Source organism: Macaca mulatta, chromosome 16 (genome assembly GCF_049350105.2).
Source record: "Macaca mulatta isolate MMU2019108-1 chromosome 16, T2T-MMU8v2.0, whole genome shotgun sequence".
In the NCBI taxonomy this organism is placed as follows: Eukaryota; Metazoa; Chordata; class Mammalia; order Primates; family Cercopithecidae; genus Macaca; species Macaca mulatta.
In genome coordinates, this window is record NC_133421.1 from 77,959,942 (window position 1) to 77,985,229 (window position 25,288).

The window sequence follows — 25,288 nt, forward strand, 5'->3', positions numbered from 1 at the left end:
TCCACAGGCCAAATCCAGTCCACTGTTTATTTTTTATGTTTTCAGCCTGAGAGCTAATAGTGTGTGTGTGTGTGTTTTTTTTAACGTTTTTATGTTATTGAAAAAAAATATATATTTGCTGTGTGAAAATCTTGTGAAATCCACATTTCAGTATCCGTCAATAAAATTCCATTGAAACATTGCCATGTTCATTCATTTATATATTGTCTGTGGCTGCTTTTGACCCTCAGCGGCAGAGTTGACTAGACAGAGGCCTCATGGCCTGCAAAGCTTTAAATATTTACTATCTGGACCTTTACAGAAAAAGTTTGCCAACCCCTGGCATGTAGAGTCCGTGCTGTTTACTTACAGGTTACAACAGTTCTTAGAACGCTTCTGTGACTGGGTGTAGTCTTTAACTATTTGCCTTTATGACTTTTGATAGGCTTACTCTGGGTACCATGATATCATTTCATTCATGTATTTTTCATTAATAATTAAATTACATTGCTGCTTTCATTCTGATTTCGATTCTTAGATGAAAATGTGCTTCTTCATTTGATTATATTGTTTAATCTTTGTTTCCCTCTCCTGTTATTCATTACTTAATACTTCCTTTGAATTATTTAGTCTTTTTCTAAGGTGCTTTAAAATGATTTGTATGAAACTCAACATAAAATAAAATTGTCCTGCTTTCAATGACCAAAAAAAAAGGACATAAAAATGTTCAGGCCACACACGATGGCTAACACCTGTAATCTCAGCACTTTGAGAAGCTGAGGCAGGTGGATCACCTGAGGTCAGGAGTTTGAAGCCAGCCTGGCCAACATGGTGAAACCTCATCTCTACTAAAAATACACAAAATTGGCCAGGCATGGTGGCGGGCACCTGTAATCCCAGCTACTCGGGAGGCTGAGGCAGGAGAATCACTTGAACCTGAGAGGCGGAGGTTGCAGTGAGCTGAGATTGTGCCATTGCACTCCAGCCTGGGCAACAAGAGTGAAACTCCATCTTAAAATAATAATAATAATAATAAATATAAATAAAAAGTTCAGTAGAAACTTCTTGGGAAACTTTATATATCTCTAGTAGAGTTAAAAGGTTTTGCAGAAGATAAACGTTAAAAAATTATTTATTTGGAGTGAATATTTGGTGAGTTTTTATAACTTTAATTGCATCAAACACTGAATGCTGTGAGAGTCAATAAATCTTATAACAGAAGAAAATCAGTCTCTTTAAATAAAAAATCCATAAATTTATTGCAAATCTAGAAGTACCAGAATGTCACTAATACAGAACAAATCAGCAATCTTGTTTGTATTTTCTTCCAAACATTTAAAACCTTGATTATTGACATATTGAAATTGGCATACATTTTGCTTTCATGCAGATAACAGAATAGACATGGAGCAGATCCCTCAGAAATCAGTTATAAATATTAAATTGTATTGAACATTCATAGTAAAAAATATGTTGTAAAGTGCTGAAGTCATGTTAAGTCTGCAAAACTGCCACAAGCTCAAAGTTCTTCTCAAGCAGTGACAGAGATTTGCTACATCCACCTTGTTTTAGGTATGTCTGTTTTTGACAGACACTTTGTCATTTCCTCCCCCACCCTCCCCGAAGTTTTATAGATTGTCCTATTTCTATGGCTGATAAGATGCTCTACAGATTGTAGCAGGTGGTGATGAACTATGCCACTTTTCATTTCAGTGCAGAGAAATATTCAAGCTTGTGTGTACCTGTAACCAAACTAGGCTTGTTATGGTTTTCCCCCTGAGTTGTCATAAATTAACATTAACGATGAATAAAGATGGAGCAGCAAGCATTGACCATCACCTGCAGGGTGAGATTGTGGTAAAATAGGTGAGTAAAAAGTCCACCTATTATCCCGACACTTGCCCTCTTTACAGAAAACTGCTAACGTGAGCAATACTATACATGTAGTGTAACTCCAAAAGAAAAAAAAGAAAGAATAACAAAAAACAAAACAAAAAAAACAATGACCAGCTACCCGATACCTCTGGCAACTTAGAGCAATCAAGTTATAGAAGATGTAAATTGCAATTTGTAACTCACTATAACGTAATTGTCTCTGTTACCCCCATGTGAAATACAGAAATCCTTCAACAATTAGATGGTTTTTTCTTTAAATCAGAAATGCTTTAACAGTTTAATGAAATATAATTCTGATCAAAGAAGTTCCTCAAGTATTCTTAGATGATAAAACAAATTATTTTTGAAAGCTAAGGCGATTTGCTATCCAGTATTTTTTCCCCTTTAATAGCACACGTTGCCCCTAATCAAATGGAAGAATCATGACAACTTGGCCGTTTATGAAAGTATTTTTACAAGATAAGACGTATTCTGTGAGTCATTTAAAGGATTGCAGAAAGGAGGTAAAAATGCTGCTTATGTCTCCGATTTTTTTTTTTTGATTAATCATCCTAGAATAACTTAATAATAAATAGTGGTTTAAATTAAAGACACTACAGTCACATATTTCTGTATAACTAAAAGCAACAGGAAACACATTTTTAAATGCCATTTTGTATATTCTGTACTGAAATACTTCTGGTAAGGACTGGCCATAAAAAGAAGTGGTAATCTTCACATTTATGAAGTTCAAGTTATGTATATACTTAAAATTTGTTTATTAGTAAAATGTTTGGTCTTCAACTATACTTCATTTCCAGCAAGCAGAGGCCGTAATTTGTTAATGGGAGCCTTGGTACTTTACAAAAGGTTTAACAAAAACTATTTATTCATATTTCTGAAAATTAGGAATTTTTTAAATGATTGAAGTCTTTTTTTTTTTTTTTTTTTTTTTTTGACTGGCCAATTTCATTTCAATGACCTGGGTTGGATGTTGTTTTATTCAAGATAGTAGTTTATTCAGACAAGACCATAGGAAGAAAGAAAAGAAAGAAAGAAAATCATTTGTCCCACGTGAAAGCTTTTAAAACCACTTTGCCAGTTCATGTCACTATTTTAATATTGGAATGTGAACCAAAGAGTCTTTCTATATATCTTTTGTATTGCTACTGAATACAGCCAGATTTACATATGGAAGAGTGCTTGGTTGTTTTTTGTTTTGGCTTTAAAAACAAGCAAAAAGGAAAGCTTAAAACAAAACAAAACAAACACGATGTTCGTAGTGCTCTTCACATACACATTCCCTTTAAAATGTAGTTTTGAAAGTGGAGTAGAGGGGTTAGCTCCTCTACCTCCTTGTGTCCCCGTCGGGCCCACCCCATCCCTCTCCAGCCAACACAGTGGCTGTTGTTGTGAGTAAGTGTGTCATACTGGCTCCATCTGCACGTGAACTCTGTGCTCATTTTTTGCAAGATCCATTTCCAGAAAGTCTTCAGGAATGTCCTGTAAAGTCTTCCCACGATGGCTCACTACCTTTGTTTCACCTGAATGATGACGCTGGCACAGTCCCATCTTACACGGTCTCACCAGGGCGAGGCACACAGCAGCCAGGGCCATGCCAGCTGCACAGGAGTAGAAGGCTCTGCTATAGATCTTACTTTGGTCCACCAACAAACCTGGAAGAGAGCATGGCGTCCGTTAACAGCAGCCTTCCTAGACATAAGCCCTCTCACCCAGGCGACCCTCACATTCAGAAGCCTCTCAGTTTCATTGCCTTCCTTGTTTTCTTTTGTGTTTCTAAAGAAAAATGGGTGTTAAAGGCAGACATCTTTGCTAGATTGGAGAGGAGAAAGAGACAAACACACAATATACTTGTTCTTCTTGGGCTAAGTCTGTCGTAGCAGAGGATCTAAAACCTGGGACATTTAGATGCATACTTCTTTGAAAAGGTAATATTCTTCGGTAGGAAGGAACTGTATTATTTTCACTTGAGTTCACTTTAGGTATTTTTTTTTTTTTGAGACGCAGTTTTATTCTTGTCGCCCCAGCTGGAGTGCGATGGCGCACGATCTCGGGTCACTGCAACCTCCGCCTCCCAGGTTCAAGCGATTCTTCCGCCTCAGCCTCCTGAATAGCTGGGATTACAGGTGCCTGCCACCATGCCCAGCTACTTTTGTATTTTTAGTAGAGATGGGGTTTTGCCATGTTGGCCAGGCTGGTCTGGAACTCCTGACCTCGAATGATCTGCCCGCCTCAGCGCCCCGAAGTGTTGGGATTAGAGGCGTGAGCCACTGCGCCTGGCCCACTTTAGGTATCTTTTGACAGGGGTATGATTTCTAATCACAAACACTTTAAAGACCCATTTGGGATCTAAGATATGAAACATACCTATGTCCCTCCTACAAGGAAACATTCTGTACAAATCAATTAGGTATTTACAGAGCGCTGCTATCCATTCCCAAACACCTTTCCTGAGAAGGGAAGGTGACTTACAGAAGTCCATTAGTTCTATCATTCCAGAAGTCAGGTGGGCTCTGAAGGTGATAAATCCATGAGTTCCTGTCTAGCATGAGAGAAGGCAAGGTGATAGAAAAAGCCTGCGTTGGCAGGTGCAGTGGCTTACACCTGTAATCACAGTACTTTGGGAGGCCGAGGAGGGCAGATCATGAGGTCAAGAGATTGAGACCATCGTGGCCAACATGGTGAAACCCTGTCTCTACTAAAAATACAAAAATTAGCCAGGCGTGGTGGTGGGTGCCTGTAATCCCAGCTACTCAGGAGGCTGAGGCAGGAGAATCACTTGAACCTGGGAGGCGGAGGTTGCAGTGAGCTGAGATTGTGCCACCGCACTCCAGCCTGGGCGACAGAGTGAGACTCCATCTCAAAAAAAAAAAAAAAAAAAAAAGCCTGGGTCAATCTGGACTACAGACACAGCTTCCTGTCCTGATTCGACCACTAATTTACCATCGGACCTTTGGCTTCAATTCTTTGGCCTTCAGTTTCCTCATATTTAAATCAAGAGGGCTGGCTCAGGTAATCTCTAATCCCTGGCAGCTCTAAAATTCCATGGAAATATAAAACGGCAGTAAGTTTTTTTATGGCTTAAACAGGAAGCTAGCACAATTCATACGGGGGAGTAGACAAGCATTTGTATTTTGTGTATTTAAATTACCTGCAAGGGGCGGTCCAGCCAGTCCTGCTATGCTCTGAATGAAGATGTAGACCCCAGCTGCAGAAGGCATCTTCTCAATGCCCACGACATCGTCCTCAGCAAGCAGTGGAATGTGGGTTCCTCCTATTGTTCCAACCATGAACCCAAAAAATATGCTACATGACATGAGACCCCAGAATTCAGTAGCAAAAGTAAAGGCAAACAGAGACACAGTCAATAAGATGACGCAGATGAGCTCAATGTAAATCTTACGGATGGGCTCTCTGTTGAGGACAAAACCAGCTCCGATCCTCCCGAAAACTTCTGTAATGGCCATCGTAGATAATAAAAAAGCAGCGCGGTCCTGGTCAATGCCCAGACTAATGCCCAGAGGAATGATGTACAAGGAAGGTGCAAAGAATCCCAGTGTTGCGAAGAGACCAAATAATGCATAACAAATAAAACTTTTCTCTTTCAAAATGGAGAAGTCTAACAGCGGGGCTTTCTTTTCACTTGGCCCGGGGCTGGTCTTCACCAGGACCTGCTGCATGTCAGCCTTCGGCTCCAGTTCCGGGTTAGTGTGACTAGGCACATTTTTAGGTGAGGTAGTTAGTTCTACTCCTGAGTCAATGGAGTCTATTGAGGTTCGTGTTTTCTCATTTTCAAGCATATACTGCGCTTCTTTCCGATTTTCCTGGATGACTGTTTTCGGTGACCCTGGTCCTCTGATGATGATGGGTCTGAGCAGTGCTCCGAAGATGACAATGTTTAACTGTAGTAGGCCCACGAAGAGGAGGCTGTATCTCCAGCCAATGCGCTCCTTCAGAGCCATGATTGCTTGAAGAGGCAGGAGTGAGTGAAGAAGAAATAAAATATAAGGTCAATAATGGACTCAAGACCCAGGAGAAGCCATCAAGAAGAAATACGGATCCAGATTCCATTATAAATTTTGTGGAAATTTATTATACTCAGCATTATGGATGTGTACTCAATCTTTTTTTTTTGAGACGGAGTCTTGCTCTGTCGCCCAGGCTGGAGTGCAGTGGTATGATCTTGGCCCACTGCAACCTCGGCCTCCTGGTTTCAAGCAATTCTCCTGCCTCAGCCTACCAAGTAGCTGGGATTACAAGCGTGTGCTACCATGCACAGCTGTTTTTTGTGTTTTAAGTAGAGACGGGGTTTCACCATGTTGGCCAGGCTGGTCTCGAACTTCTGACCTCAGGTGATCCGCCCACCTTGGCCTCCCAAAGTGCTGGGATTACAGGCATGAGCCACTGTGCCTGGCCAAAGATTTTGTTTTGAGATGATCTGCACACAGATAAGAATGCTGTCTTTATTAGCATAATCTAAATCCACATTGAATGTAGCTCTTTTGAAAAAGGAGAGGACATAACAGGTGAACAACTGCAAATTACTAGATTATTCTGGACTGCATGTGTCAAGAAAGCCCTACCACTGCATATGTGCCCAGTTAGGAATTCAAACCTATTATTAAAGTGGTCTGAATACCTGAAGTGGGGGTTAGGGAGGACAGATCCTAAAAATGAGCTGGAGAAGAGACGTAAATAACCTCTCATTACTCATACACTTAAAGTCATCCGTACCGTTGGCAAAAGTTAGTGTAGCAAGAATACCTGAGTGGCGTCCCTCATCCACATTCACACTTAGACTGTTGTAGTCCACCTACCTGGTGCGAAAGCAAACACAGCGAAACATTCTCCTGTGGAAGCAACTGCAGTGACTATGGAACGTCTTTTGCCAAAATATTGTGATAGGATGGTTACAGTTGGGAGAAAACTAAAGCAGTATCCCAGACCTGTGAAAGAAAAGTCAGAAAAGCCAATGAAACTCACATACTGCTTGAGACTGGAAGGATGCATTCAAAGAGCTGGGATTTTTGGTTTTGCTTTTTGAATCTTAAGTTCTGGGAGCCAAGTAATTCATTCTGGACAAAGGTGATGTTGCAAAGAAAAATGGGTTTCATGAAAGGTCTGGATAAACTTCAGTGGTGGTTTTGGGATACTAAAAGTATAATTTTTTTTTTTTTTTTTTACTTTGCAACACTTTTTTTCAAATTTATATAATTCACAATGGATGAAACTATTATTGCATGAAATTTTATATAAGATTTGTATCTAGAAAGAAATAAGTCGTTTCGTATGTGCAGAAATACAGGAAAAATGTAAAGTCTGCAAATCTTAACAACTGTGTGTGTGTGTGTGTGTGTGTGTGTATCTATCGTCTATGAGGAATATACGGCCTCCTTTTATTGTTCATTTCTTTTTTTTTTTTTTAAACAGACAGGGTCTCACTCTGTTGCCTCGGCTGAAGTGCAGTGGTGTGATCACAGCTCACTGGAGCCTTGACCTCCCAGGCTCAAGTGATCCTCCCACCTCAGCCTCCAAAGTAGCTGGGACTACAGGCACACACCACCATGATTGGCTAGTTTTTTTTTTTTGTAGAGATGGGGTCTCCCTGTGTTGCCCCAGTTGGTCTCCTGGGCTCAAGCGATCCTCCTGCCTCAGCCTCCCGAAGCGCTGGAATTCAGGCATAAGCCACTATGCTGGCTACTCCTTTTAAATGGAAAAAGGTTTTCTTAGGCCCCCAAGATTAAGTCTGGCGTGTTGCACTTCCCTACAGCCTTGGATCCTCAGACACTGATTTGAGAAATACTGGCTACAGAAATTCGTCCTACTTTGTAAAAATGCTATCTTTTGGCTGCAAATATAGCAAAAGAGAAGTTATCATCATCTCTGGTGAAGATCAATCAAAAACTCTTAGGCACTTGAGAACAGGTTTCCAGGTCCCCTGAAGTCCATATAGCTCAGTTCAAAACTACTGATCTGAGACACCGTTAATGTTAAAGAAAAAAAAGAAAGAGAAAGAAATATAGTTTGGCTTTAATTTCCTCCTTCCCCTTCCTTGTTCTTCAAACTAAGTGTCTAGAGAACTTCTGAGCCAAAGAGGAACACTTACCAGAGATGATACCGATGGCGACGTACATATGAGAAACCTCTTGTGAGAAGGAGGCGGCCACCATCCCGGTGCTGACAAGTAGCCCCCCCAACATCACCACCAGACGGTGTCCGAAACGATTGCTCAGGACTGTGGCAAGGGGAGCTGCCGGGAAAGAACCAAACGATATTTTAACTCACAGAGGCTTCAGGGTTAGCTGCCATAAGACTCCTTCCTCCACATCTTGCACATGGAGAGATGATGTCAAATATAAATACAGCCGGGCGCGGTGGCTCATGCCTGTAATCCCAGCACTTTGGGAGGCTGAGGAGGGAGGATCGCTTGAGCCCAGGAGTTCAAGACCAGCCTGGGCAACATGGCAAAACCCCGTCTCTACAAAAAATACAAAAATTAGCCAGGCATGGTGGTGTACACCTGTAGTCCTAGCTACTCGGGAGGCAGAGGTGGGAGGATTGCTTGAGCCTGGGAGGCAGAGGGTGCAGTGAGCAAGATCACACCACTGCACTCCATACTGGGTGACAGAGTGAGACCTTGTCTCAAGAAAAAACAAAACAAAACCATAATACATTTCATGCAAAGTCAGTGCAGGAATTATTTTACTATGTGTTCAAATTCAACACGATTTGTCAGACTCCTGAAAGAGAAAGCCAGAATAACAGTATACAACTTTTATCTATATTTTTAGATGACTCTGACTCACCATAAGCATCTATAAAATTAGATATGTATTTAATTTATGTTATTCTATAATAAAAATTGGTTTTCCTATGATTGCTTGAATCATTGTTTTTTCTCTACTCACGGCTTTGGATTCTTTTTAAAAAGCTCCATTTGGGATCAGATTCTAGTTAGTTTCTTTTTTTTTTTGACATGGAGTTTTGCTCTTGTTGCCCAGGCTGGAGTGGCAACGGTGTGATCTTGGCTCACCGCAACCTCCACTTCCTGGGTTCAAGTGATTCTCCTGCCTCAGCCTCCCGAGTAGCTAGGATTACAGGCATGTGCCACCATGCCCAGCTAATTTTGTATTTATAGTAGAGACGGGGTTTCTCCATGTTGGTCAGGCTGGTCTCGAACTCCCGACCTCAGGTGATCCACCCACCTCGGCCTCCCAAAGTGTTGAGATTACAGGCGTAAGCCACCGCACCCAGCCTAGTTAGTTTCTTTACAGGACGAAAGAATGTGAATTCTAAGTTATGCACTCCTGAAGGAGAGTTGCTATGGGATAGATAATTGAAAGCGAATCATCATTTGCTTAGCTTCTATAAGCTGTATCCCCTAGGACATTTAAATCTGGCAAATTAGTTTCCTAGTTATAGGTTACTTAATATTAATTTGACAACAGTGACATAAGTGAGCCATTGAAAGTTGGGTCAAGGAACAACAACATGCTAGAAGAGGAAGTGGGGAGAAAAGAATTCCATTTTTTGGGATTAGTCTATATGTATCTACTATGTTAACCATTAGAATACAAAGTAATCTTGGATGTAGCTCATAATAAAACCACTGTCACCATTTTGAGTCAGGATGTTGGCTCAAAGCATTAACAATTAGAATAATAGCATTTGGAAGAATTATCTTCTGGTATAATAGTATTAAGTGGAAATTTCTTGTTGACTACATTTTTATTTTTAGGTTTATAAAAGACCTAAAACTGAAGCTTTTGGATTTTCTTTTTATTTAGATTACCAAATATGACATTTTAGTCCTAATTCATTTAAATTATATTTCTAAGAAGGTAATTAAGTATTCCACAATTTAAAAATTAAGTTAACTTGGCCGGGTGTGGTGGCTAACACCTGTAAATCCAGCATTTTGGGAGGTTGAGGCAGGTGGATCACGAGTTCAGGAATTAAGAGACCGGCCCGGCCAACATAGCAAAACCCCATCTCTACTATAAAAATACAAAAAATTAGCCAGGCATGGTGGCAGGTGCCTGTAATCCCAGCTACTCGGGAGGCTGAGGCTGGAGAATCACTTGAACCCGGGAGGCGGAGGTTGCAGTAAGCTGAGACCGCACCACTGCACTCCAGCCTGGGCAACAAAGCGAGACTCTGTCTTGGAAAAAAAAAAAAAAATTAAGTTATCTTAATACTCACTTAAACTGGAACCAGGAACTATTTCATGAAACTTGTAAGAGATAGTATGAGAACTAACAAGATAAATTTTTTTTTTTTTTTTTTTTTGAGACAGAGTCTTGCTCTATTTCCCAGGCTGGAGTGCAGTGGCACAGTCTCAGCTCACTGCAACCTCCGCCTCCCAGGATCAAGTGATTCTCCTGCCTCAGCCTTCTGAGTAGCTGGGATTACAGGTGCCCACCACCACACCCAGCTAACGAGAGAAATTTCTACCTTACCCAAAGGGTAAAAACATGTAGAACTGCCTTTTAAAGACATTCTATGGCTAAAAATGGACTACATTTAAAGAAGGGCTTTAACTTTAGCGATCACTTCACAGGTAACAGTTCCAAGACTGGGTGTAAGGGTAAACTTAGGGAAGTTTAAGGTCAACCTGGTTAACTTTCTTTTTTCTTTTTTCTTTTTTGAGATGGGGTCTTGCTCTGTTGCCCAGGCTGGAATGCAGTGGCATGATCATGGCTCACTGCAGCCTTGACCTCCCAGGCTCAAGCGATCCTTGCTCTGCAGCCTCCGGAGTAGCTGGGATCACAAGTGTGTACCACCAAGCCTGGTCAATTTTTTATTTTAATTGTTTGTAGAGATGGGGTCTTGCTATGTTGCCCAGGCTGGTCTCAAACTCTGGGGCTCAAGTGATCCTTTCATTTTGGCCTCCCAGAGTGCTGGGATTACAGACGTAAGCCACCACGCCCAGCCTGGTTAACTTTCTGAGGTGAGTTCAACAGCTGTTTTCTCTTGGAAAACCCTTGGCAATTATTTCTGACAGAACAACGAACTCATGAGACCTGGCATATATATCCAATAGTCCTTTATAGGACCAAGTGAAGATTAGTATGTTAAAAATGATACTGAAGCCCCATTTTATTTTATGCTATTGGGTCTGGGAGTAGATTATGTAATGACGAATCAGTGAAGTCCTTTAGGGAAACAGGTGCTCAGAATTCAGAAAGTCTCCTCAGAACAATATTTGTAATTTCACCTTATCTCCTTGTACACATGTCATTTCTCTTCATGCATCCACATTTACATGTTTCTACTTGGAATTATGAGATTGGGACACGGTACGTCAGCAATTTTTTTTTTTTTTTGAGACGGAGTCTCGCACTGTCGCCCAGGCTGGAGTGCAATGGCACGATCTGGGCTTACTGCAACCTCCACCTCCCAGGTTCATGTGATTCTCCTACCTCAGCTTCCTGAGTAGTTGGGATTATAGGCACATACCACCATGCCCAGCTAATTTTTTGTATTTTTAGTAGAGAGGGGGTTTCACTATGTTGGCCAATCTGGTCTCGAACTCCTGACCTTGTGATCTGCCTGCCTCGGCCTCCCAATTTTTGGGATTACAGACATGAGCCATCGTGCCTGGCCGCAACTTTTTTTTTTTTTTTTTTTTTTTTTGACGGTGTCTTGCTCTGTCGCCCAGGCTGGAGTGCAGTGGTGTGACCTCAGCTCACTGCAACCTCCGCCTCCCGGGTTCAAGCCATTCTCGTGCCTCAACCTCCCAAGTAGCTAGGACTACAAGTGCGAACCACCGTGCCTGGTTGATTTTTCTATTTTCAGTAGAGATGGAGTTTTGCTATGTTGGCCAGCCTGGTCTTGAACACTTGACCTCAAGTGATCCACCCACCTTGGCCTCCTACGCTTGCCTACAGGCGTGAGCCACTCGTGCCCGGCCACCAGCAACTTTTTGATGTTGCTTCTTAGACAGTGACAATATCCTCACATCCTCACAAAAGGGGGTTGACTGCACTCCTCAAGGGGATCTACAGAATCCTAAGAGTGTGCAGACGGCAGATATTTAATACGTGTGTATGAAATTGAAGGCTGTCATGGCTGGCAAATAAGGCTTTTTTCTTCAGTGCCTTTTGTTTCTTGCCAATCCTCAGTGCTCTGAAAACCCTGTTAGTTGGGGCTAGGAAGGACCAACAGGCATATAAGGGAATGAAAACATCACAATCACCCCGACTACCATTATCAAGGTAGCCAAATTAAAAGGGACCTACACTTACGTCATAGTTAGGCCGAAAGATGTACTAACCTGAAAATGTTAAGACAAACACACAGATTGAGATTATCCATGAGATCCTGCTGTTGGATTCATTAAAACTGTCCATTAAGTCATTAAAGAAGACACCAAATGTCTTGATGATGCCGTAGGTGAAGACTTCAACGAAGAAAAATGAAACAGCGACCGCCCAGCCCCATCCTCCGTCAGGCACTTCAGTATACACGTTGGCTTTGGAACAAAGCTTTAATTTATTTTGGGTCATTCTTAATCTGAAAGAAAAAGTTAAAAAACAATTCAGATCAGCAATAGCGTGAGGATTGATGATTCTCATACTCTTTAGCAAACATAACAGATAAGAATGACTTACTCGGGGGAGGGGGGAGGGATAGCATTAGGAGATATACCTAATGTAAATGACAAGTTAATGGGTGCAGCACACCAACATGGCACATGTATACATATGTAACAAACCTGCACGTTGTGCACATGTACCCTAGAACATAAAGTATGTGTGTGTATGTGTGTGTGTGTGTGTGTGTGTGTATATATATATAAAGTACTTACCCAATTTCTTAGGTTGTTGAATATTTATTTATTTATTTATTTATTTATTTATTTATTGAGATGGACTCTTGCTCTGTCGTCCAGGCTAGAGTGCAGTGGCGTGATCTCAGCTCACTGCAACCTCTGCCTCCCGGGTTCAAGCAATTCTCCTGTCTGAGCCTCCCAAGTAGCTGGGACTATAGGCATGCGCCACCACACCCACCTAATTTTTTTTTTTTTTTTTTTTTTGAGACAGAGCCTCACTCTGTTGCCCAGGCTGCAGTGCAGTGGCGTGATCTTGGCTCACTGAAATCTCTGCCTCCTGGGTTCAAGCGATTCTCCTGCCTCAGCCTCCCGAGTAGCTGGGATTACAGACGCCCGCCACCACACCTGGCTAATTTTTGCATTTGCAGTAGAGATGGGGTTTTGCCATGTTGGCCAGGCTGGTCTCGAACTTCTGACCTCAAGAGATACACCCGCCTTGGCCTCCCAAAATGCTGAGATTATAGGCATGAGCCACCACACCTGGCTGACGGTTGAACGTTTAAATTATGTACAAGTAGTATAAAGTCTTTGGATAAGTTTATGTATATATACATATATACAAATCTTGGTATTGTACATGGGCCCCCGAAAAAGAAAGTTAAATGGGAAAAATAAACAGACATGAAGAACCAGAGCAGAATATTTAGAAGCATATTGAAGGACACCAGATGGTCACCAGACCAGGTATTAATGCTGACCTTGAAAGACTCAACTTAGGCCAGAAAAGACTGCACTGACCATAAGGAATGTTGATCAGAAATGAAGCCTAGAAAATGGAGGCTGAAAAGCAAACACTGGCTGTGCATCCAGCACCTTCCACCGAGTACGTGTTTGAGATACCATAAGCATCTCTGCTTGATGTCCCTGGTCACCGCGATCACCCAGCAACTCTTCTTCCCCCCCATTTTCTACTCAGTAAGCAATATTCTGATTATGATTTGGTGTTCCATGTGGATGTACCTACACAGACACAATGTCACTATAAATCAAAATGAGGGCATTCTGTCTTCTGGGAGTTTGTTAAGCAGGAGTAATTTCCTCAGAGTTGACCACCAATTGGTATATTAGCAATTCAATTTCCAAGTATATGATGATACTCTATAATATGGTGTCTAAATAAGGTGCTATTATACAAGCCTGTGGGGCCCCATCTGGATACCAGTTAACTGAGTTACCTCTAACCTCACTGTGCCTCTCCATTCAAACCACAACAAACATCAGAACAAGCAGACCTGTACCTTAACACCACTAAGGAGACACTGACATTGACACTGGTTTAACTTAAGTCTTCTGGATTGGGCTCTAGCACATGAATACTGTCTTTTTCAAAGCCTCTGTGGTTACATATACTTTGAAAGAGTCATATGTATTTTTTTTTTTGAGACGGAGTCTTGCTCTGTGCCGGGGCTGGAGTGTAGTGGTGCCATCTCGGCTCACTGCAACCTCTGCCTCCCAAGTTCAAGCGATTCTCCTGCCTCAGCCTCCTGAGTAGCTGGGACTACAGGCATGTGCCACCACACCTAGCTAATTTTTGTATTTTTAGTAGAGACGGCGTTTCACCATGTTGGCCAGGATGGTCTTGATCTCCTGACCTTGTGATCCACCCGCCTCGGCCTCCCAAAGTGCTGGGATTACAAGCGTGAGCCACCATGCTCGGCCAAAACAGTTATGTTTATTTTTAGCCTAACTAAACATTAATTATATCTATAATAATCAATGAGTCCATGCCGTGGTCTTAGAGCTCTTAATGGCAACCAACCTCAAGTTTAAGAATTCTTTACGGCCAGGTACGGTGGCTCACATCTGTAATCCCAGCACTTTGGGAGGCTGAGGCAGGTGGATCACCTGAGGTCAGGAGTTTGAGACCAGCCTGGCCAATATGGCGAAACCCCGTCTCTACTAAAACTACAAAAATTAGCTGGGCATGGTGGTAGGCACCTGTAATCCCAGCTACTCAGGAGGCTGAGACAGGAGAATTGCTTGAATCCGGGAGGAGGAGGTTGCAGTGTGCCGAGATATCACTGCACTCCAACCTGGGCAACAGAGCAAGACTGTGTCTCAAAAAAAAAAAAAAAAAAAAAAAGAAAACAAAACAAAAAACAAAAACAAAAAGAATTATTTACATATGACCCAAAGCAATCTACAGAGTGGATTCCTATCAAAATACCAACGACATTCTTCACAGAAATAGAAGAAAAAAATTCTAAAATTTGTATGGAACCAAAAAAGATCATGAATAGCCAAAGCCATCCTGAAAAAAAGAACAAAGCTGGAGGCATCACACTAACAGCCCTCAAAATACATGACAACACTACAGTAATCAAAACAGCATGGTACTGGCATAAAAACAGACACACTGACCAAAGGAACAGGAGAGACCCCTGAACTTAATCCATGTGTCTACAGCCAACTGATTTTTGGCAAAGGTGCCAAAGATATTCATTGGAGAAAGGTCAGTCTCTTCAATAAATGGTGCTTTGAAAACTGGATATCGATACAAAGAATAAAACTAGATCCCCACCTTTCACCCTATACAACAATCAACTCAAAATAGATCAAAGACTTATAAATATAAGACCCAAAACTATAAAACTACTAGAAGAAAACATAGGGGGAACACTTGAGGACATTTGTCTGAGGAAAGATTTTTATGAACAAGACTGAAAGAGCACACATAACAAAAGCAAAAATAAACATGGGATTATATTAAGCTAAACAGATTCTGCACAGCAAAGGAAACAGATCAGCAGAATGAGGCCAGGTGTGGTAGCTCACGCCTATAATCCCAGCACTTGGGGAGGCCAAGGTGGGTGGATTGCCTGAGCTAAGGAGTTTGAGACCAGCCTGGGCCACATGGTGAGATGCCATCTTTACTGAAAATACAAAAAATTAGCTGGGTGTGGTGGTGCACAACTGTAGTCCTGGTTACTCAGGAGGCTGAGGGACAAGGATTGCTTGAACCCAGGAGGTGGAGGTTGCAGTGAACTGAGATCCTGCCACTTCACTCTAGCCTGGGTAACAGAGGGAGACTCTGCCTCCCCCCAAAAAAAATAAAAAGAATGAAAAGACAACCCACACAAAGGTAGAAAATATTTGCAAACTATTCATCTGACAGGGGATTAATATCCAGAATATACAAGGAACTCAAACATCTTAACAGCAAAAAAAAAACTCCCCAACAATCTGACTTAAAAATGGGTGAACAGGGCCTGGCGCGGTGACTCGTGCTTGTAATCCCAGCACTTTGGGAGGCCGAGGTAGGTGGATCACGAGGTCAAGGAGATCTAGACCATCCTGGCTAACACGGTGAAACCTTGTCCCTACTAAAAATTAAAAAATTAAAAAATTAGCTGGGCATGGTGGTGGGTGCCTGTAGTCCCAGCTACTCGGGAGGCTGAGGCAGGAGAATGGCGTGAACCCGGGAGGCGGAGCTTGCAGTGAGCTGAGATGGCACCACTGCACTCCAGCCCGGGCACAGAGCAAGATTCTGTCTCAAAAAAAAAAAAAAAAAAAAAAAAAAAAAAAGGATGAACAGGCCGGGCGCGGTGGCTCAGGCCTGTAATCCCAGCACTTTGGGAGGCTGAGGAGGGTGGATCACGAGGTCAACAGATTGAGACCATCCTGGCCAACATGGTGAAACCCTGTCTCTACTAAAAATACAAAAATTAGCTGGGCGTGGTGTCGCGTGCCTGTACGCCTGTAGTCTCAACTACTTGGGAGGCTGAGGCAGGAGAATCGCTTGAACCCGGGAGGCAGAGGTTGCAGTGAGCCGAGATCATGCCACTGTACTCCAGCCTGGTGACACAGTGAGACTCTGTCTCAAAAAAAAAAAAAAAGGGTGAATAATCTGAACAGACATTTCTCAAAAGACATACATATGGCCAACAAATACATGAAAAAATGCTCAACATCACAAATCATTAAGGAAATGCAAATCAAAACCACAGTGAGGTATCATCTTACCCTATTTGGGATGGCTATGATCAGAAGACAGAAAATAACAAATGCTGGCAAGGATGCGGAGAAAAGAACTCTTACACACTGTTGGTGGGAATGTAAACTAGTACAGCCAATATGGAGAACAGAAGAAACTACAAATACGGCCAGGTGCAGTGGCTCAACGCCTGTAATCCCAGCACTTTGGGAGCCCAAGGTGCGGGGATTGCTTGAGCCCTGCAGTTTGAGAACAGCCTGGGTAACATAGGGAGACCCTGTCTCTACAAAAATGTATAAAAAAAATTAGCAGGCCGGGCGCGGTGGCTCACGCCTGTAATCTCAGCACTTTGGGACGCCGAGGCGGGCAGATCACAAGGTCAGGAATTCCAGACCACGGTGAAACCCCATCTCTACTAAAAATACAAAAAATTAGTCGGCTACTCGGGAGGCTGAGGCATGAGAATGGCGCGAACCCCGGAGGCGGAGCTTGCAGTGAGCCGAGATTGCGCCACTGCACTCCAGCCTGGGCGACAGAGCAAGACCACGTCTCAAAAAACAAACAAACAAACAAAAAAATTTAGCCGGGCCAGTGGCTCATGCCTGTAATCCCAGAACTTTGGGAGGCCAAAGTGGGTGGATCATGAGGTCAGGGGTTCAAGACCAGTCTGGCCAACACAGTGAAACCCTGCCTCTACTTAAAAAAAAAAAAAAAAAAAAAAAAATTAGCCTAATGTGGTGGCGGGTGCCTGTAATCCCAGCTACTTGGGAGGCTGAGGCAGCAGAATTGCTTGAACCCAGCAGGTGGAGGTTGCAGTGAGCTGAGATCGTGCCACTGCACTCCAGCCGGGGTGACAGTGTAAGACTCCGTCTCAAAAAAAAAAAAAAAGTGGGGTGTGGTGACACATACCTGCAGTCCCAGCCACCTGGAAGGCTGAGGTAGGAGGATTACTTGAGTTGAGGCTGGAAGCTCCAGGCTGCAGTGAGCAGTGAACACACCACTGCACTCTTGCCTGGGTGACAGAGCAAGACCCTGTCTAAAATTTTTTTTTTTAAAGTTGACCAGCATGGTGGCTCACACCCGTAATCCTGTCACTTTGGGAGGTCGAGGTGGGTGGATCACTTGAAGTCAGGAGTTCAAGACCAGCCTGGCCAACACGGCAAAACACCGTCTCTACTAAAAATACAAAAATTAGCCGGGCGTGGTAGCGCGAGCCTGTTATCCCAGCTACCCAGGAGGCTGAAGCATGAGAATGACTTGACCCTAGGAGGCAGAGGTTGCAGTGAGCTGAGGTCACACTACTGCACTCCAGCCTGGGCAACAGAGTGAGACTCTGCAAGGTGGCTAATGCCTGTAATCCTTTGGGAGGCCAAGGCAGGTGGATCACTTGAGGTCAGGAGTTTGAGACCAGCGTGGCCAACATGGTGAAACCCGGTGTCTACTAAAAATGCAAAAACTAGCCAGGTGTGGTGGCACGTGCCTGTAGTCCCAGCTACTCAGGAGGCTGAAGGAGGAGGATCACTTGAACCCGGAAGGTAGAGGTTGCAATGAGCAAAGATTGTGCCACTGCACTCCAGTCTGGGTGACAGAGCAAGACTCTGTCTAAAATAAATAAATAAATAAATAAATAAATAAATAAATAAATAAATAAAAATAAATAAATAATAAATAAAATGTAAAAAGAGAATTCTTCGTAATTATACAATTGTATACTGGTGAATTTTCAGGGTCAGGGTGCATTCTATCCTTTATATCCTTTTCCTAGCCATAAGTTGTTGGGTCAAAGTTACTAAGGCAAAGATTTTATTTAAAATAGAAGGCAACTGAAAAATAACAGGACACAACCTCATCTATCCAGCAGACTTGCCGGTTTTCTGTTTTTAAAATCTAATGTTCTGAATTTACTCTACAAATCTTAAAAAGCAGCAAATCTGATCTAACTTAATATCATTAATCCTATTGATAGCGCCATTCCCACTGTAGCCTAATACTTGGGAAGGACTGTGTATTCACTTTATACTCTATTACCGCTAAATATTTGGTTGATTAAAATAAGGCATAAGATGTTGTAAGATGAGTATGCTCTTTGCAGCAAAGGCCTTTGCATTTTGATGTGTGTTGATGTGTCATGTCTGAGAGCAAACGGAAAGGTGGGAAGGGCAGTTAGATAGCTCAAGAGGTAGGCTGAGCAACTATAGAATAGTTTGCCACTACTGTCCCTCAACATGGAAAGCAATTGATTTAAGTTGGGAGCCAGGAGCCCTTTACCAAATTAGGTTTTCACAACATCCCTCCATTTCAAGCCACTCTCAAAATGAGGCCGCTGGGGCAGAGAAGTGAGAACAACACTAGCTTAAGATTTAGAAAACCAAAAACATTTTTAAGAAGTGCTTGCCAGTGTTGGCTTTAGAATAGTCTCTAGCCCTGGGGAGGAATGGTGAGCCTGCAGCTGTCAAGGCTGTAGCCTTCACCCCTTCTATTTCATCCCCCCAGCAGGCCATTGGTTTGAGCTTTTCCTTGTGAAGACCATGACTCCTTTGCCAGCCTCTTAATGGACTTCCGTATCCTGTACAATGAACCTTTTGGAAATGGTGTATTGTCATGGCATTTTTCTACTCAGACTTTTTTTTTTTTTGGAGGCGGAGTCTTGGTCTGTCACCCAGGCTGGAGTGCAGTGGCACGATCTCTGTTCACGGCAACCTCCACCTCCCAGGTTCAAGCAATTCTCTGCTTCAGCCTCCCGAGGACCTGGGACTACAGGTGTGTGCCACCAGTGCCCGGCTACATTTTTGTATTTTTTCAAGAGACCGGGTTTCACCATGTTGGCCAGGCAGGTCTTGAACTTCTGACCTCAAGTGATCCACCCACCTCGGCCTCCCAAAGTGCTGGGATTACAGGTGTGAGCCACTGCGCCTAGCCTACTCAGACTTTTTCAATGGCTTTTGTCTTTCTGAAGAATAAAATCCACTCATTAAGGCTGGGCATGGTGGCTCACATCTGTAATCCCAGCACTTTGGGAGGCCGAGGCGGGCAGATCACTTGAGGTCAGGAGTTTGAGACCAGCCTGCCCAACATGGTGAAACCCTATCTCTACTAAAGATACAAAAATTATGCGGGGGCGTGGTGGCGTGTGTCTGTAGTCCCAGCTACTCAGGAGGCGGAGTCAGGAGAATCGCTTGAACCCAGGAGGCAGAGGTTGCAGTAGGGGCAACCTGGGAGTTGAGATCACTGCACTCCAACCTGGGTTAGACTTCATCAAAAAAAAAAAAAAAAAAAAATTCCACTCATTAGCCTGACTTTCAATGTTCTTTGTAACCTCTCTTTGTGGCCTTATTTCTTCTGGTTCTAAAACTTGACTCACCTGCCACGGTCAAAGTGGAGTCCTCCTGGCCCTCTAGTCTCTACCCACCTGGCTGTGGCCATGCCATTTCCCCAAAATGAGACCCTGCTCTGTGACATCCTTCTTTCTCCATAATGCTTTCTCCAACCAGCTCAATCTAAGGGCTTTCTTCTTCAGGTGACAGGTATCATTTAATGATGGGGTATTGTTTACTTTTATGCCTTTATCTTATTTGCTTGATTAAATTATTATGTTCACAAAATCTGAGGTCTATTTCTCTTTGTACAACCCCATGTCCCCGGACCCCGCCTGTACCTTGTACACAGCTTGTATTTATTTTTGCAACAAAATACCTATCAGGTGCCAGGTCCTCGCTTTCACTGTAGGGGCACTACAGTGAAAAGACCAAGAGATGGTCTCTGCCTCCATGGACTAAAATATCTGCTGATGATGATGCTAAGGAAAATGAATGCATCTGAAATGCATCCTATTTAAATGATTCAACCACATCTTGCTGGAATTCAGCACATTTCTGACAAGCAGTCAGGACTCAGTAGCTGCTAAGTCCAAAGTCAAATTGGCACAGTTGTTCTAACCCAGAAATGTGCCCAGAAAGTCTGAAGAGTTTTAATGGAGGGCTCAGGACCACCTTGAAACAAAACATATAGTGATAAAATGTGATAAAGACCCTAGAGAGACGTGGAGTGCAGTGGCACAACCATAGCTCACTGTAGCCTCAAAACTCCTGGGCTCATGCTGGGCGCAGTGGCTCACACCTGTAATCCCAGCACTTTGGGAGGCCGAAGCGGGTGGATTGCCTGAGGTCAGGTTCCGAGATCAGCCTGGCCAACATGGTGAAACCCTGTCTCTACTAAAATTACAAAAATTAGCCTGGCGTGGTGGCGCACACCTGTAGTCCCAGCTATGTGGGAGGCTGTGGTGGAAGAACTGCTTGAACCCAGGAGGTAGAGGTTGCAATGAGCTGAGATTGTGCCGCTGCACTCCAGCCTGGGCGACAAGAGCGAGACTCCGTCTCAAAAAACAAAAAAAAACTCCGGGGCTCAAGTGACCCTCCCACCTCAGCCTCTCGAGTGGCTAGGACTATGGGTATGTGCCACCATGTCCAGCCAATTCTTTTTTATTTTTTAATTTTTATTTATTTATTGTTTGAGACAGCGTCCAGGCTGGAGTTCAGTGGCATGGTTTCGGCTCACTGCCACCTCCGCCCCCTGGGTTCAAGCAATTCTTTGCCTCAGTCTCCCGAGTAGCTGGGATAACAGGCACCCGCCATCATGCCCAGCTAATTTTTTTGTATTTTTAATAGAGACGGGGTTTCACCATGTTGGCCAGGCTGGTCTGGAACTCCTGACCTCGTGATCCACCCCCCTCAGCCTCCCAAAGTGCTGGGATTACAGGCGTGAGCCACCGTACCTGGGATAATTTTTATTTTTTGTACAGACAGGGTCTCACCATGTAGACCAGGCTGTGGACTGCATTTAGATGAGTGGGACCAGATTGCAGTTTTCTTATGAGCTGAGATTACCTGCCACCATGAGAAGCCTCTGTCTGGCCAGCAGTGAAGTTCTGGTGCCAGCTACCCCCTTCCTCTTTTCCCTTGCCTGTAGCATCAGAGGTTTACACTTGAAAAACGGATGGGGTTAGGATGAATCCGTAACCCCTGAAGAGAGTTAGAATTACTGAATGTTAAAGCTGAAGGGGAAAATTGAGGTCATCTTATTCAATTCCTCTTTGTAAAATCTTACTCATTTTGCAAAATCGGGAAACATCCCCAAGAGGTGAAGGGACTTGACTGAAGTAGCCCAGTACTGAATCTCCTGCCTTCCAGGGCTCCTGCTGTACAAGCCTACAGGAGAGCATTTTTATTTTATTGAATTTTTTTGAGACGGAGTCTTGCTATGTCACCCAGGCTGAAGTGCAGTGGCACGATCTTGGCTCATTGCAACCTCAGCCTCCTGGGTTCAAGTGATTCTCCTGCCTCAGCCTCCTGAGTAGCTGGGATTACAGGCGCTTGCCACCACGCCCGGCTAATTTTTCATTTGTTTGTTTGTATTTTTAGTAAAGACAGGGTTTCACCATGTTGGTCAGGCTGGTTTCAAACTCCTAACCTCGTGATCCACCCTCCCAAAGTGCTGGGATTACAGGCGTCAGCCACCGTGCCCGGCCTTCTCTTCTTTTTTTCCATTCCTTCAGCAGAAGGCCAAACCTTCTGTCTCTGCAAACAAAGCAACTGAGGCCTGAATTTTGAACTCATTTACGTAGAAGTCTCTATGTTCCAGAATATGAAAGTTTATCTGTCCACTTTGGTTTGTGGCCATGTGAATTTATCTGATGGGTAGGGATATTTTTCAGCTGTGTGCGGATCTAACTGGTGAGGCAAGCTGAGTCATCCTGCCCATCAACCCCTGCTTTACGGATGATGGGATTTAGGCAAATCACTTTGCTTCCCCATTTTAATTGTCAATGTAAAATCAAGGTAAATGTAAAAAAGGGAGTTGAACTAGACTCTGATGAGCTTAGATCTCTTCCTGCCCTAATAGTCTATACTTTTATGATAGCCTTTGACCGTCACTTGCTTTAATCCTTCTAAGCCCTTGAAGGCAAGGCCCAAGAGTTGGTCTTCTTAAAGCTCTTAGGCCGTATTTGTTAATTTCTGTGTACCGTTAACTGGCTGCACAGTTATGGAAGCCACTGAATCCCGAACTTCTATCATCTGGAAAGCACGGCTTGTCAGGGCAGTCTCTCAAGCCTTTTCCAACTTATAAAACTCAACAATTCTGAATGGGGGTTCCTGGCAGCCATCTTCCCTTCACCCTAGTGTTCTTCTGGAGGAAGCACAATGACAAAATCCATGGGCAGTTTGGAGGATTTCCTAGTAGCATGTGGTTAAGTGTCCCCTTCACTAAATGGGTATTAACCAGGTGTGGTAGCTCATGCCCGTAATCCCAGCAATTAGGGAGGCTGAAGCAGGCAGACTGCTTGAGCCCAGGAGTTTGAGACCAACCCGGGCAACGTAGTGAGACTGTGTCTCTACAAAAAAATTAAAAAATGAAGTGGGAGGATCGCTTGAGCCTGGGAGGTCGAGGCTGCAATGAGCAGAGATCACTTCCATAATGGGAGGGAGACCCTGCCTCTAAACAAATAAATAAATGGGTATCTTGCCAAAGGCTTGGAAACCTGCTATCCTTGGAAGTTTCACTGTGACTTAATTTGTTGAGAGAAGATTTGGACCGAGGGCATGAAAAAATTGGATTAAAATTGGATTAGCGTAGACCATCAGAGTGTTATTCTAGGGGCAGCTCAGAGCAAGGTTCAAAACGCAGGCTCTGGATGGAAATGGGGTGGCTACTGGTGTAGGCAAACCCCGAGCAAAAGCACTGTGGATTTCTCTTCTTCTTAAAGGTGTAGCCTGGAGAACGGCTTTGACAAGCTGTTTCTGGCCCAAGTTGGCAAAACCAGTCTGCATTTGGCTAAAGTTCATTTTCATTCTCTATTAAAAAAAAATTTCCAAACCTAACCTGGATAGCTGCCTCACGATGTTGAATCACCGGCTACAACCGAGTCACCATTTTACAAGGCTGTGGTGTTGAAACCTGAGCCCCTAATTTAAGTGTCCTCCTCAGGAGTTCCACTGAGGAAAGTCCTCTTTCGGAAACCACAGAAGGAAAACTCAGGGTTAGTGGTACTCATTACACTGGAAGGAGCTTTTCCACTTGGCTGCATTGTTTATTTACATTCTGTAAGTTCCTATCTTGGACACTGTTCCCTTAATTATGAGAAGAGGGGTTTCTATTATATCATCTGGCCGGATGTATTGTTGACCCCCAAAATGCCAACGGTGCTTGGGACATGGGGAGATGAATCGTTTAGAGATTTCAGCATAAGCACTTGGCATCTTTTTACAAACAAGACACCTATCTTACCATGATTTGCAAAAAACAATCAGATCACTGAGAAATCTCATTCCCGGGGTAGAAACCATCTCCTGCGAGAAGCAGCTGGCACGGAGTGTCTAACCGTGCAAACAAAACCGGCTTCCAGGTTGACAAGTTGTAATTGCTCCTCCCCAGTTGGCTCCGGGGAGCTTTTTCTAAGACTGACGCCCCCCGTGTTTGGTGATATTTTATATACGCCACCTAACAAACTTCTATGACCGGTCTTGCTAGGGTAGGGAGAATAAAAAGAAAAGACGACAACAACCTAGAAGGAAATAACCCATTTCCTCTGCAAAACCATCTTCCCTTGCTACGGAACTGCTCGGCGACACCAGCGCTTTCCTGCGGTTGGCAGCCCGGGAACCTTGAAGTTGCGCGGGACCGGCCGTCAGCCGCTGACAGTTCTGACCGTCCAGGTGGAGGACCCGCGCTCTGCCGGGAAATCCCTGCCTTCCCGCAGGGGGCAAACGGTGGCCGCCCCAGGGAGTGCTGTGTTTCGGGGTCGGGGAGGCAGGGAGCCCCACTTTCCCTCGCGCTGCCTCAGTGGCCGCCCTGCGTGCGCGCGCCAGCCTGGGGAAGGAAGGTACCTCTGACATTTCGCTCCTGCGACGCGCAGGCAACTTCATGCGGAAAATCCGCGGAGGGGCTGAGCCCGGAGCCCCCGACTGTTCCGACGATCCGGAGCCCCCAACCCGGGGCAGGGGGCACTCAAAGGCCAGGCGTGCCTTTAGGTATCTTCCGGGACCCAACTGTACCAGGGTCACGGACATTCAACTCTCAGCTACCCACACCGGCGCGAGCGCGTCATCCCGGTGGCCCTGGGCATTCCTAACTGTCAGAGCGAATATTTTTGGGAATAACCTCTCCAAAATGTGAAGATGTTCAGTGGTCTCCTCCGCCTCCCATCCCAAAAAAAGGCCCCAACACATATTTTTAAAAAAACAACCCACACCCCACAATCAAACTTTTAAACATGTAAAATAATAAACCAACTCACCAAGTTAGAAGGGAAGAGAATAAACCCCAAAAGGCTCCCAATAAGGCGGAGGCTTGGCCTCCCCCTCCTTATAAGCCGCTCGGTAACATGAGAAAAGGATTAACCCCTTAGGGGGCGGGCCCGACTCTAGCGCAAGTTGGCTCGGGCTGCTGAGGCCGGAGCGCCCGGGCCCTCCACCCACTCCCGCGACTCAGGCACCCGAGCCACACCCTCCCCCCGCCCCCCACCCCGGCCGCCTGCGCCCCGGGCCGTGCGTGCTGCCGCCCGCGCCCCGGCCCCGCGTCGCTGCCTAAGCTCTTATCCTATACCGGCTGCAGCCGGTCTCCGCCGGCCTCGGGGGCGCGCCGCCGCCGAC

The 25,288-nt window shown here is 44.2% G+C and overlaps 2 protein-coding genes across 6 annotated transcripts in view; one reads left to right on the top strand and one right to left on the bottom strand.

Moving 5' to 3' along the window:
- ARSG (arylsulfatase G) overlaps positions 1-25,288 on the top strand; it is a 147,943-nt gene that overhangs the window by 6,892 nt on the left and 115,763 nt on the right. The gene's annotated exons all lie outside the window — the stretch shown is intronic.
- SLC16A6 (solute carrier family 16 member 6) lies at positions 1,214-25,189 on the bottom strand. Of its 2 annotated transcripts, XM_002808134.4 has the most exons (6): positions 24,934-25,189; positions 12,152-12,390; positions 7,982-8,125; positions 6,693-6,821; positions 5,027-5,842; positions 1,214-3,530 (listed from the first exon to the last, which is right to left on the bottom strand). In XM_002808134.4, the coding sequence occupies exons 2-6, from the start codon at positions 12,381-12,383 to the stop codon at positions 3,280-3,282; spliced, it is 1,572 nt and encodes a 523-aa protein (XP_002808180.2). In that variant the 5' UTR covers positions 12,384-12,390; positions 24,934-25,189; the 3' UTR covers positions 1,214-3,279. The 2 variants fall into 2 exon arrangements, with proteins under 2 accessions (XP_002808180.2, XP_014975664.1); XM_015120178.3 differs by lacking the exon at positions 24,934-25,189 and having other exon boundaries at positions 12,152-12,576.

Coding starts and splice junctions, on each gene's coding strand:
- SLC16A6 (XM_015120178.3), bottom strand. CDS start 12,452: ATGAGAATCATCAATCCTCACGCTATTGCTGATCTGAATTGTTTTTTA. Junction 8,126..12,151: donor GTTTGTCTTAACATTTTCAG/GTTAGTACATCT, acceptor CTTTCCCGGCAG/CTCCCCTTGCCACAGTCCTG. Junction 6,822..7,981: donor CGCCATCGGTATCATCTCTG/GTAAGTGTTCCT, acceptor TTTCTTTCACAG/GTCTGGGATACTGCTTTAGT.